We start from the raw sequence: 14689 nt of genomic DNA, 5'->3' as shown, positions 1-14689 counted from the left end.
AATGTCTTAAGAGAATTTAAGGTTTTCCAATATTTCTGATTGTTTACATTGCCATAAGCAATAAAAACAAAATAAATATTCAGATCGGATTCTTTGAAGTTAGTAAACGACGGAGATATAATTCTCCATTTTGATTCATGTAGATAGTATTTGGCTAATATAATAAACACATTTTCAACATATATTTCTTCTGTAGATAAAAAAGAACTATGGAAACAAAATAATATATGAATTTTTGTGAGTGTAATGTCTTTACCAATTTTAGTGGTAAGAAGCCCTTGTAAATCCAACCAAAAGCATTCAACAAAAAAATGTCCAATACTTTCACCTTCACTATGACAGAATGAACATTCCTTATTAACATCAGAAACAAAAACAACAAATATAGTCACAAGTCTTTCCAGTCAAGTCTCGAGTCAAGTCCAAGTTAATCACAACCAAGTCGAGTCCAATGTCAATGATGTGGAAGTCCAAGTCCTTAACTTTGAATTTTCAAGTCATCTGTCCAACTTCAATTTAATGACAATGATAATAAATAAATTCCAGAAATAAAGCTTCTTACAGTTTTCCTCAGTTGCTTTGGTGCATTTCTCACAACAGAATTAAACTTTGCACAACAGTTAGTTCAACCTCCACAACATGTAGTCGTTGTGGCACAACCTAGTGGCGGTTTCATGTTCATTTTGTGGCAAATGCCTTTGGACATGAAGCAGTTGAGTAAGTACAAATATCTAAAGAATGGTCACTTTTGACTTGCTATTCATCACTGTCTCCTTGCTTTTATCATGAATGTCACAATTATTTATACTTGTACCGGCTGAATAGTCATTGTCCTTACAACTAATAGTCTTCATTTCATTGCTTGTGTCATTGCACTAAAAACTGTTGAACATCTTGTCGAACAATCTGTACACCCATTTTGAAAACCCTATTTTTAAGGAATTTCCATGGAAATCTCCATAAATGACATTTCTCAGGTGAACTTTATCTCATACTAATGAAAATTGGTGTGTGTCCTGGTGACAATCGGACAATGTATGTAGTGGTTTGGGATAATGCTAGCTTCTATCACTCTGCTGTAGTCAGGCAGTGGTTTGCAGCACACGACATGATGCTTATGGAGTTTCTTCCTCCTTACACTCCATTCCTAAATCCAATTGAGGAGTTTTTCCTCTTCCTGGAGGTGGAAGGTATATGACAGGCATCCACATGCCCAAATGACCCTGCTAGCAGCCATGGATGCAGCTTGTGATGACATCACAGCAGAGTGCTGCAGAGGGTGGATTCGACACTCCAGAAGTTACTTTCCCCGATGCATCGATAGAGCTGACATTCCCTGTGATGTTGATGAAAATATGTGGGCAGACAGACGGGAGCATCTAGATATCAATTATTGATTTGCAGCTGTGTCTGTTCAGTTTTTTTTTTTGTTTCATAACTACTGCAGTAAGGTTTACTGTCTGAGTGAGTTTATGTTTGCTGTAAAATGTTTGTTTTACTTTATTTACCCAGTTGCACAAGGCTGTGAACAGTTTCGGTCAAATATTACAGTTTTTCTCAGTCGCTTTGGTGCGTTTCTCAGATCAGAATTAAAATTCTCATAACTATTAGTTCAACCTCCACAACATTTAGTCATTTGTGCACGTCATAGTTGCAATTTCTCCTTTCTCTGAACAAACTGCAAATGATTTTGGACATGAATCAGTTGCTTTCATACATTTCTCTGCTGTTTTTTGACATTTCCATTTGCTTATGTCATGTCAGTCAAAATTAATTATACTTATGGATGCTGAATAGTCACTCTCAATAAAACTAATAGTCTTACTTTCATTACTTGAGTCATTACACACAAAATTGTTGAACTAGTTATCAAATGTCAAATATTAGTAATCTGTCAAGCAAATTCTATACCTTTCTTCATCATTTTTTCCTGGAAATGTCTCCTAAATTGAACAATTGATCACAGGTGAATTTCAGCTGTCACTCATGAGGAGGTGAATCCTCCATTGGCAAGCATATGTGAACTGAGCAGGAGCTAGTGTGTACCATTTCTACACTTCTGTGACACAAAATGGAAGGTCAGCATCGTGGAAGAGGGGTGAGGATGCGGGGAGGAAGGGGAAGGGGAAGGGGGAGAAGAGGCAGATATAAGCACATTCCTAATGAAATTAGGGCTACAATTGTGGGCCATGTTGTCAATCACGGCCTCACCATGGAGGAGGCTGGTCGAAGGGTGCAACCCAATATTGGAAGAACTACTGTCAGTTCAGTCATTCAAACATTCCGTAGGGAAAACAGGTATGCATACAGTAATTTACTGTACTGTACTGTCCCATCTCATACATATCTCATGTTACTGTACTGTATTTTCAATTTTACTGTAATTTTACTCTGCACCACATAGGATTGAAAGACAACCTCGCGGAGGTGGAAGAGGGCCCCTTTTTACTCCACAGCAAGATGAAGCCATTTGTGCAATGGTCATTGCAAACAATGCAATAAAGTTGAGAGAAATGCAAAGCACTGTCTTAGAGAATAACACGGTATTTGGCAATATTGAATCTGTTTCCATTTCAACAATCGACAGAGTTCTCAAAAAAAAAAATGAAATCCGCATGAAGCAATTGTATAAAGTGGCATTCGAATGAAACTGTGAAAGGGTGAAGGAGATCCGTCACCAGTATGTGCAGGTAAAGCAGGTCTTCTATGTTCAGCACTGTAAACTGCTTTACAGTACTTTGTAGTTTCGTGCAGTACACTAGCAATTCTACAAAACATACTCTACAATGTGTTTTACCAAGAATGAACATGAACATGAAACTGCCACTAGGTTGTGCCAAAACGACTACATGTTGTGGAGGTTGAACTAACTGTTGTGCAAAGTTTAATTCTGTTGTGAGAAATGCACCAAAGCAACTGAGAAAAACTGTAAACAAAGTGCTGGTGCATTTAGCAGAACAAGATCAAACCCAGAACCAAGCATTATTTATGATTTTTTTCGGTGTCGTGCTACTTTTGTGCTAAAATATTCGTTTTTCTCAGTTGCTTAGATAGATAGATAGATAGATAGATAGATAGATAGATAGATAGATAGATAGATAGATAGATAGATAGATAGATAGATAGATACCATTTTCTTTTTATAAATAAAACAAATGGCTGAGTACAGCTGTCCTGCCTAATGCCTTTTATCTGGCATTGTACCCTCCAGCTCGTTAGGGGGCGAAAATGGTTTACCTCAACAACCCTAACACATTTAAGTCGACACTTTCGTTACAATTTGTCTCAAATTGTACACTTTAGGATCTGAGCATTGTAAGTATAAAAACAGGAACAAAAATAAATAAATAAATAAAATTTACCTGCTCAACCGAAGAGTTAAAATCATATTTGTGCATGAATTAATTAATTTAGGTTGTATCGAATCTGCTGCTGTTATCTTTTTCTGTTCAGGGCGATGGTTCAGGGTTGTTTCGACATTGCACACGGTGGAGAAGCCGTAGCATATCACCCACTCAGCAGGTAAGGTTTAAACACACCAGCGTGACTTACGCATTAAATGTGTAGAAATACAAAGTTACGAGCGTGTCCTGGACTGAGGCCTACAAATAAATATATGGGGGTGTTTAGCTTAGAGACAGGAAACACGTCTGACATGCGTCCTTGGTTTATCCCGGTTTATCCGCGTTGTTGATCAAAAACAAATTATCAACGAACTGTAGCTGGTGGGATTAGGGCTCATAACACCAATTTAAGGGTGATCACTTTTCATCAGCTTTAGTTCACGCTAGACCGTGCAGACCCGGACGAGGTTATAACTACTCTATTACCACAAGCTCCGCTAATATAGCTGAGCTAATGGTTTATATAACCTTTATTTTACGTTTATTAGAACCACATCTCTCTCTCATATACATACTCACTGGCCACTTTATATATATATATATATATATATATATATATATATATATATATATATATATATATATATATATATATATATACTCACTGGCCACTTTATTGAGTACACTGCTAATTAACACAAATTATTATCAGCCAATCACATGGTGGCAACTCACTGCATTTAGGCATGTCGACATGGTCAAGACGATCTGCTGCAGTTCAAATCGAGCTTCAGAACAGGGAAGAAAGGAGATTTAAGTGACTCTGAATGTGGCACGGTTGTCATGAAGTTGAAACAGCTCATCTTCTGGGTTTGTCACACACAACCATCTCTAGGGTTTACAGCAGGGGTGTCAAACTCATTTTAGCTCAGGGGGTACATTGCGAGAAATCTAGTCCCAAGTGGGCCGGACCGGTAAATTAAAAACAACTTCAGATTGTTTTCTTTGTTTTAATACAATCAATACAAAACAAGGCTGGAGCCTGAGGACAGTGTATCCAAAATAGTACAAGTACGACACCTGAAGTGTACTTGAAAATTTGAAAAAAAAAAAATCAACAAATAAAAAAACATTCCTTAGTGGTTCAGAGCTTACAGATCACATGGCTAGATCAGTTTCATGCAGCACTTAAAGTATATTTGACTCATTTTACTTTACATCTTTTAACTTTCACCAGAACATCAATATCAGAAGTCACATCCTGAGTGGTGGCCAACTTCAGGATGTGATTCAAGTTCTTGTGTGAGCCTTGAGCGCAGCTTTGTTTTATTTATACTCGCTACAGAGAAAACTTGCTCACAAAGATAAGTTTATTTTCACTCTACATTGTAAAGTATGAAAATAAAGTTTACACAACCATCTTGCGGGCCGGATTTAACCCGCTTGCGGGCTGGATCCGGCCCGTGGGCCGCATATTTGACACCCCTGGTTTACAGGGAATGGTCTGAAAAAGGGAAAACATCCAGTTCTCTGTGCAAAAATGCCTTGATGATGCCAGAGGTCAGAGGAGAATGACCAGACCGGTTCAAGCCGATAGAAAGGCAACAGTAACTAAAATAACCACTCGTTCCAACCAAAATATGCAGAAGAGCAACTCTGAATGCACAACACGTAAAACCTTGAGGCAGATGGGCTGCAGCAGCAGAAGACCACACCGGGTGCCACTCCTGTCAGCTATGAACAAGAAGTGAGGCTACAATTCACACAGGCTCACCAAAATTGGACAACCGAAGATTGGAAAAATGTTTCTTGGTCTGATGAGTCTTTATCTCTTCTGCAACATTCGGATGGTAGGGTCAGAATTTGGAGTTAACAACATGAAAGCATGGGTCCATCCTGCCTTGTATCAACGGTTCAGGCTGGTGGTGGTGGTGTAATGGTGTGGGGGACATTTTCTTGGCACATTTTGGGCCCCTTAGTTCTAATTGATCATTGTTGCAACGCCACAACCTACCCGAGTATTGTTGCTGATCATGTCCATTCCTTTAGGACCAGCTCAGTGGCCTAGTGGCAGAGTGTCCGCCCTGACACTGGGAGATCAGGGTTCGATTCCTGGTCCGGTCATACCAAAGACTTTGAAAAAATGGAACCCAATGCCTCCCTGCTTGACACTCAGCATTAAGGGGTTGGATTGGGGGGTTACACCACCAAATGGTTCCTGAGCACGGCTGTGTCTGCAGCTCACTGCTCCCCCAGGGAATGGGTCAAATTTTGTGTCCATATGGACCAAAATCTAAGGAATGTTTCCAGTACCTTGTCAAATCTATGCCATAAAGGATTAAGGCAGTTCTGAAGGAAAAAAGGGGGTCCAACCCAGTACTAGCAAGGTGTACCCAATAAAGTGGCCTGTGTGTGTGTGTGTGTGTGTGTGTGTGTATATATATATATATATATATATATGTATGTATATATGTGTATATATATGTATATGAATATATGTATGTATATATATATATATATATATATATATATATATATATACATACATATATGTATATATATATATATATGTGTATATGTATATGTATATATGTAAACTCATGTGAAAGAGTAGTCCATAAGTGTATCTGTTTCATAAAGTGGTGACATTTAAAGAGATTCTAATATTCTGTGTGATTCTCCTCCAGAGTGTGAAACATGGCAGCCCAGGTGTCTGAGTCAGACCAGGTTAAACAGGTGAGCTACACATCAGATTCCCTATCTGTTCATATTTAATTGTTATCAGATGACTCTCACTTTGATCACTTAGGCCCTGAACACACGAAGCCGGCTTTTTTATTAAACCCTAAATCCCCCCCCCCCCCCCCCCACGCCCCCATCCGTCTAGGAAATAAACTTGGCTCACACCACTTCGTTTTTAGCAAAAAATTCAATGCAATGAAAAGAACATTCATAGGCACACCAACCCAGTAGTTACTTAAATCTTTGTCATCTTTGCCAAAAAGCATTCTTTTGAATAACGGTTGTGGACAATAACCGTTCTTATGGTCATATTGTCCTGTAGTCTACTTGAGCTGTAATTGAACTTGTAAAAACAAGTGAGTGCAAACACAGGTCACACTCTAAGCATTTTTGTTGCAAAATCTGAGACCCCAGTTTTTTATGTGAACAGGGAGCCTAAGTCACGCCCATGAATGATGCTAAAAACGCAATTTTCTAATTCTGCTTGTTATGTTCCATGGATTTCCCATACGATGTTTGTCAATTTTAAAAACACATTTTGATACCAAGAAAGCACTTATTTTTAAAGGGACTATATGGAAGTTTGACAGCCAAAACATGTATAGAAATAATAAATGTTTTCTTCATAAATTCTCCAGCAATGCCCTGGTCCTGTAGAATGAGCCCTGGCATTTTTACTGTGATTGCCTTTTTCTGTAAAATCACAGAAAAAGAGAGATGCTCGGGTCAAGCAGGCTGCTTCATGCGCGTTCACGCTCAGGCATAGCACGTAGCATTTGCTATCAGTAGCTTTAGCAGCAGAGAGAGAGGCAGTGCCAACTCAGCGACTTTGTCGCTGTTCCTAACGCCTAGTGACAAAGCTAGCTACATTTCTGAGGACCCTTAGCTACTTTCTGTAGAACTTCCTTCTAGATATTTCCTGCAAATTAGCAACAAAATAGCCATTTTCGCTCCGAACCGTTCGTTGGTTTGATGTTGTTTTAGGTGACATCAAGGATATAAAAGTTACAGATACTGTGAATGTTACTAGAGTGTAGCTCACCTTGTAAAATGTCTGACTGCCATGCAGAAGACCTGGGTTTGATTCTGGATGTGAACATAGTTTATTTAGAGTTTCTTTTTTACATTAATGGTATATTTTTTACAGTAAGATGCCCAAATTTTTATTTGAGACTCGCCGAACGGCATTGAATTCACAGATAAAAAAGATGTGGGTTCAACTTTCATTTTGGAACAATTTTTCAAGCAAGGGAAGGGAATGATCTGAGCATGCAGGAGGACTGACCCATCATAAACCTTTGTCGACTGTGCTGAAGAGAAAGGTACAGAACCAAATTATTTAATTAATTAGCTGCGCGTTCTCCTGTCCTCCGGGCCACACACACACACACAGGGCTGTCTCAGCTGTTATTTTCGTTAAGGAGTGTGCACGTACAGCATGCGCGCCTCGTGCACAAGCCTACTATTGAAGCTGCTGTTACGCTTTTGGCCTGAGGGGGCAATCGCGAGCATAAAAATTCAAAAGTCAAGTCCCTTTATACATGTTATTTTAGATTTTGTGTGAAAAGAAGTCCAGGACTACAAATGTGCTTGCACTTCATTGAGCCAGACCCAGAGAAAAACAGAAGGAAAATGCCTGTAAGTTCAGCAAACTTCAAATCTTTCCTTCAGGAGGAAAGAACCATAAATATGGCCGTGTGGCAGCTATGCTAGGGGAGAGGAGATTCTGTGGTGACGTCATATATGCGACGTGCCGATGTAGTCGAGCTAATTACGAACTTTTACAAGCTGATAAATGTCAAAGTACCCGACAGATGTGGTTGAAACACCCATCATTAGTTTTCATGTAAGTTGCAGTACAACATATGTGTGATCCAGGGACTAAGGCAAAGTGGTATTGAAAATAGCTCTTTTAGCCCCGTTGACTTGCATTCTTTTTTTTGTTCTTCTGGGACCCATGAGCCGACCGTAAAGGCAGGAGACCTAAGCTCCCTATTAGCACATGCTGACAAGGAGATTTCGCAAATCTCTCTAGAGTTTTTGAAAGAATTGTTTTTGGTTAGAGGCTGACCGATATAGTTTTTTTTTAGGCCGATGCCGATACTGATTTTTAAAGAATTTTGTTGCCGATATATAAAGCCGATTATTGAGGCCGATATATACGTTTTAGGAGCAGATGCTTCAAATAATCTGAACTTGAATTTTAATCCTATGAGAAATAACATCACCTTAATTTAGACTAAAACGTTTTCAAAAGGGAAACTAAAGAAAGACTTAGCACAATCAGTGTGTTTATTTCTGACCATAGCTCAGAACCAAAGTGAAGAAGCCTCTAGGATGACAAGAAAAGCGTCTTCAAGATAACCAGAAAAGTCCAGCTGTGTTTTTTTTTATTAAAGCTCAGGATGATCATGTCCAGGATGACGGAGAACCTAAACCTAATGGTTGCTGCAGCGTATACTAGGGCTGGGCAATAAATCGAAAATGTATCATTATTTAAATTTCTGACTCTTATCGTGATAATTTTTCCCATGTCTATAAATCTGATAATAAAAAAAATGAAAAGATGTGTGTAGGTTGGCAGTGTTCATATCCCTTTAAGAAGCTGTACCATGTAAAAAAGTATGATACATGTGACAGCCCCATCTAGTGGACAACTGTTCTTTCTGTGCATACTTGTAGTTATCGTCCACTTATCGTTATCGAGGTGAAATCCTCAAAATATCGTGATATTAATTTTAGGCCATATCGCCCAGCCCTAGCATGTACATATGCACACTCTGCAGCAACCTTAAATGTAGCTGCTGTCAGTAACAGCCTAACAGATTTAAAACATTTCAACTCTCAACAGACTAAATCGTTCAAAAAGCAAAACATAATCTCAACTCTGTGTGGTGAGATTTATTATATGATTATCATTATTGTTATTATTATTATTATTATTAGGGATGTAAGAAAATATCGATATGGCAATATATCATGATATTTTTCCCAGCAATATTATATCGATATTCAAAAGCCGTGTATCGGAAATATTGATATGGCAATATATCGTTATAATTTTTCCTGCGATTATTACATCGATATTCAAAAGCCGTGTATCTAATTCCTGAAAGAATTTGCATGCAAACATTTGTGTATTTTCTTTTCGTTTTGCGCAATTCAATCGCCACCCGCTAGTTGGCAGCAGTGTGCAACAGGTTTTGTTTCCACCACTGAAATGTAAATCCCTCCATCATGGTTCAGATACCTCATGTTAAACATGTTACGTATCAGTTTGGACTGTTTATTGAACATCCTTACAATAAATTCAGTAAAAAAATTGCTTGTAACGTCTGACTGAATGTATCGCAATATATCGTGATATATCGTATCATTTCCCCTGTATCGTGATATGTATCGTATCGCCAGAATTTCAAAAATACACATCCCTAATTATTATATTTATTTACTTAATATCTGTAGCAGCTCCTAGTGAGCAGAATCAAGTGTCATCACAAGCTGCTGATCTAGCATGATGCTTTTTATTATGTTATGGGTTACAGGCGAGTGTTGATGCTCCATGTTTTTATTTCAGCAGCGAGCCTTGCAACTCGCCTCACTCCACCCAGAGTTTCTTCTTTAAAACTCGTAATAAAGCTACTGTCTTGATGCATTTTAAAGAGCTTCCTCTGCCGTATTTTCTTTGTAGGAGGCAAACTTTATAACACTCTCACGATGTGACGGAAAGGCATCAGCGACGGACAGCTGGTTTGACGGGCTCTGAGAGGCGTTAATCGGATCACCTTTTTTAACGGAAATCAGCTGCAGATTCTTCTTTTGGTCGGCGGACTGAGCATCAAAATTCGGAATCGAAACTTAAAACTTTGACCTATTCCCGAGAAAAATTGACAGTCAGTTAATGCTAAACTAACTAGCATCTGAAGCCAACATGTTTCAAGCTTAGTACTAGAATGCTAAATGGGTTATGTGATGAGTTACGTGACCACTCCATAAATATATTTTAAAGGCTCAATCAATGTTGCTTGTTCTTTCTTCTAAAGATGAGGAAAGAAAGCTTACTCTTTATTTCAACATAAGGTTACCTGAAGCACAATGCTGTTGAGTGGGTTGGCTCGCAGTGTGTTGGGGTCCTTCGGGTCCTTTCTTTAGTCTAGAAGTGGCAGCAGTTGCCTGATTTTTATTTATTTTATCAGCTTTCTAAAATAATTTTGGCCGATGTAGAAAAAAGTGAATATATTGGCCCAATATATCGGCTGGCCTCTATTTTTGGTACTGTTGATCATCAATTTCGTGTAGATGACAGGCCAAACCATAGAAAAATATCTCCATTTTATGGGATGCCCAGCTACGTGTGGACAGGGTCTTACAACTCATTCACATCATTTACAGAACAGATGTGGTCCAGCTTCCGTACAGCTTCTGGACAGGCGAGCATTTACACCAAGTTCACATCATGTGAAATCGGCTCCCACAAGAGCACCAAACACATTTAACGATGTACTTGTAAAAATAAAGTGTACTATCATACCCTGTGAACTGATATTCTTGTCAATAATAAAACAAAAGCTGGCAATGTTTGTTTGTTTGCTTGACTTTCAGTTTAAGGAGTTTCTGGGAACATACAACAAAGTGACCGAGAACTGCTTCATGGATTGCGTCAAAGATTTCACCTCAAGAGACGTGAAACCTGAGGAGGTAAAATAATGTCGTCCTTCAGCTCCTTCAGCCCAGTCCACATAGAAGCTTTTATAGGAACCTCAAAGAAGTGTTGTTTAAAATCATCTTCTAGATTTAAAAAATCTTGAGACACAGCCAAGAAAACACCCCACCTGTAACTGACCATAAACCCCAAAGCTTATCAGACCTAACGATAAGGACCTGGGGCCTCATTTATCAAGCGTGCTTACGCACAAAACGGGGTCGGAAAACTGCGTAAGCAACTTTCCATGCAAACTTTGGGATTTATGAAAGAAAACTTAACGGAAAAATGTGCGCAACTAAGTTGACTAAGGACCTGGCTTACGCACATTTTGGACATGGAGCACCTGCAGAGCTGCTGCTGAGAAGGATACAATTATGAAATCCTGCAGCTTTATCACTTGTACTGCTTCGTTTTCACACAGAACAAGACCCCCTACACGCACACACACACACGCGTACACATACATGCGCGTACACTCACACACACACATGCACGCGCGAGCGCACACACACAGCCTGAAGCGCAGAATACGGAATGCAGAATATCAGCAGGGGGACAGATTGAGACAGAATGTCATGCGTCTGTGACAGTGTGTCTGTCCTGTCACTGTGACCCGATTGATCATGCGTCCTGGTTATTTAGGGAGATCTCTGTTTGGGTGACTGGTTAGTGCGCGTGACTTTCACCCGGGAGTCTGGGGATCAAATCCTGATTGGACCATTTTCTTTATATCAGCCACAGATCTCTCTGAAGAATTCACAACATTGACGGCTTCAGCAACGCTGTGCCACTCCGTGGATTTTCTCTTGTTTGTTTTGCAAAAGCACTTCCTGTCATTTCTCCATCTCACCCACAGGTACCTCAATTTCTGCTTTTGTGAAATTGCGCTTCCTTGATCTGCCTTGATCTACGGTCGCCATGTTGTTGGCGGAGCGCTGCAACAGCCGGCTTATGTATATGCATGAGATCCACAAGGCACTTTGCATTGACTATTTATGGCAGAAAGTGGGCGTGGCGAGGGTGGGATGTGACTAAAATGCAGCTAAGAAACATTCTCGTTAGTCTCCGATTTATGAAGTGGAGAATGTCTGGTCCCTGGATGTTTACTGGTGAGTGAGGAGGAGTGTTTCTCCAGAAGTCAATCACCATTTCCTTTGTCTTACTTGTGTCCAAGCGAAGTTGGTTACTCTCACACCAGTTCACAAAGTCCATGATTATTGACCTGTACTCCAGGTCATTCTACTCAGACACACAGCCGACAATGGTTGAGTCATCTGAGAACTTCTGGATGTGCTGGACAGCTGCAGGTGTAGAAGGTGAAGAGAGAGGGTGAGAGCACCATACCCTGTGGAGCTCCATTCTGCACACAACCACCTCAGACATACAGTTGTGCAGCCTTACGTACTGCGGCCTGTTGGGGAGGTAGTTGATGGTCCATGCAGTCAGATATTCATCCACTCCTGCTCTAGTGAACCTACTCAAACCACAAAACTGTAAAGTGTTTTTCTTGGTCAGCAGAGGGCTGCAGAATTTTGTCAGATGTGAAGTCGCCACAGTTTCTACCTCAAGAATCACTAAAACCACTTTGAAAGCAATAGCTTAAAGTATTAAAAACCCTTGAGTGTTGCTTTAAAATTCCTCTTTCATGATCGCTCTATACAGTTTATTTGGTTCTTGCTGTTTTATTCAACATCCTTATCTAACCTTTCTGACAGGTACATTTACCTCCACCTTCTGTAGAAGCCTTTCATACTCAACTTCATGCTCCACACCTTCTTTGGGTGTATTTTCATGGCAGCTTTACAACATACTATCCTAGCAACGTTTAGGTTTCTGGCCGAGTTTTCATGTGGGTGAAACTATGTTTATGAGCATATTTTCACAAATTACATGCAAAAAAAATCTGGGGGGAATATGAAAAATGCTTAAATTGTTGAAGGGAAGTTTTTTTTGTCTGATTGAGAAACTGCCTCAATTCTTTCCTGTGCTTATTTCTAATTGATTAGGAGTACCTGTTGGCTCTATCATGAAAACTCCAGGTATTTTCTAAAGTCTTACCACCCAACCAAGACCGTTATTATAAACAGAGATGTCCCTGTTCTGGTTGTGCTCAGTAGGTCATCCCACCGTCTTTCAACAACTCAGAAAAGGGGCCTTTAGATGATCAGAGTAACTGAGTCGTGATGCCAGCCTTTGCAGGAGGATTCAAGTATTTGGGAGCAGTTCCATTCAGGACCTTGTAGACCAGGGGAAGCCAACCCTGGTCCTAGAGAGCCGCAGTCCTGCATGTTTTCCAGCCATGCATAAACTTGCAGCTTCTAATTGGCTGAACACACCTGATTCAGGCAATCAGCAGCGGGAACAACAAAGATAGTTGCAAAACAAGGAGGACTGTGGCTCTCTATGACCAGGGTTGCCTACCCCTGTTGTAGACTAACATCAGTGACTTGAATTTGATGCGCATGGCTAACGGGAGCCATTGGAAGGTCAACAGAGGGGTGAAGTGTGCTTATTTGGGCTGATGGAAGACCAGATGCACCATCGTGTTATGGACCATGCTGGCTCCTCTGTGAAAGCATCCTTCAGTAAAATGATTCTAATTAAATATTAAATAGTTCACAGGAGGGAATTTGTTATTTGTCCGAAAAGGACAGCAGTAGCTCAGTAATCGGAAGGTTCTAGGCTTGATCCTGGCTCCTGCTAGAGAATGCTGCTGTTGTGTCTTTAGGCAAGACACTTAAGCTGTCCTTGCCTGCAGGTGGTGGTCAGAGGGGTCGGTGGAGCCCGTGTTTGGCAGTCTGGCTTCCTTCAGCGGCACGGGGCAGATGTGGCTGCATTGTAGCTCGTCATCACCAGCCTGTGAATGGGTGGATGACTGATTGTGTAGTGAAGCGCCTTGGGGGGTTGTAGAACCCTAAGAATGAACTATACACATATAGGCCATTTTAATTTGTTAACTGAATGGATGTTCTTGTTTGTGATTCCAGTCCAGCTGCTCAGAGTCCTGCCTACAGAAGTATCTGAAGATGACTCAGCGGATCTCCATGCGTTTCCAGGAGTATCACATTCAGCAGAACGAGGCTCTTGCTGCTAAAGCTGGACTGCTTGGTCAGCCTCGTTGAACTGGGCTCAAAGGGAATGGATCAAGAGCGGTCCTGCTCTGGCAGAGCCACCCTCTCCAGGACCAAGACTAGAACAGATGTTCTGTTTCAGTATCAGACCAAGCCAGAGCTCTGACACCTGTCTGTTGGATAAAGGCTCATCATCGTGATTTTTCTTTTTCTCTTTGTCAGCCTTTCTGAGTCAGACCATGACGGGAAACTGGATGTTCTTTAAAGTTCGGACTTCAAGTTGGTCTTTTGAAATACATTTAACTTGCAGTTTTTTTGGTATCTGAAAATAATAAAATGAAGAATTATGAAAATATTTGACATATCTTTGATAATTTTTGTCATTCAGTTCAAAAGTTTTATGTGTTAAAGACTTGATCACTCGGTTTAGTTTAGAGAATGTTCTGACATGAGAATGAGACATTTCCTGTTAAAAGAAACAATGTAGTCGCATGAAATACATTAAACATCTAAACTCCTAATCATTAAAGAGTTAAAACCTGAAGGTGGGCTGCTTGCTGGAACCTTTATTAGCAATTTTGCTTTGCAGAAAGAAGGCTATGGATTCAAATCCAAGCTGGAGTCAATCTCTGTGGAGTTAGCGTGTTCTCCCCATGTATGTGTAGGTTTTATCCTGGAGACCAAAAGCATGCATGTTAACCTGATGACTCTAAATAGTCCCTGTATGTGAGTGACTGTCCCTGTGATGGACTGGAGACATGTTCAGGATCTTCTGGGGACAGACACAAGCTCCCCAAGCCTGAGATCCTGCTGAGGAATGACTCGAG

At 40.2% G+C, this 14689-nt stretch overlaps 1 protein-coding gene across 1 annotated transcript; it reads left to right on the top strand.

The window, feature by feature from the left end:
- Positions 1-3381: 3381 nt before the first annotated feature.
- timm9 (translocase of inner mitochondrial membrane 9 homolog) lies at positions 3382-14406 on the top strand. The gene is made up of 4 exons (XM_054741834.2): positions 3382-3522; positions 6032-6080; positions 10689-10784; positions 13779-14406. Exons 2-4 carry the CDS (start codon positions 6042-6044, stop codon positions 13911-13913), a joined length of 270 nt encoding a protein of 89 aa, XP_054597809.2. The 5' UTR covers positions 3382-3522; positions 6032-6041; the 3' UTR covers positions 13914-14406.
- The last annotated feature ends 283 nt before the right edge of the window (positions 14407-14689 follow it).

This window comes from Nothobranchius furzeri, chromosome 18 (assembly GCF_043380555.1).
Source record: "Nothobranchius furzeri strain GRZ-AD chromosome 18, NfurGRZ-RIMD1, whole genome shotgun sequence".
Classification (NCBI taxonomy): Eukaryota; Metazoa; Chordata; class Actinopteri; order Cyprinodontiformes; family Nothobranchiidae; genus Nothobranchius; species Nothobranchius furzeri.
Note: the sequence above shows the minus strand (reverse complement) of the source record. Positions and strands in the feature narration are given on the sequence as shown.

Excerpts from the sequence above, each read along its gene's own strand:
- timm9 (XM_054741834.2), top strand. The coding sequence starts at position 6,042 with ATGGCAGCCCAGGTGTCTGAGTCAGACCAGGTTAAACAG. Across the intron at positions 6,081-10,688 it reads AGTCAGACCAGGTTAAACAG|TTTAAGGAGTTTCTGGGAAC; the intron begins GTGAGCTACACA and ends CTTGACTTTCAG. Across the intron at positions 10,785-13,778 it reads GAGACGTGAAACCTGAGGAG|TCCAGCTGCTCAGAGTCCTG; the intron begins GTAAAATAATGT and ends TTGTGATTCCAG.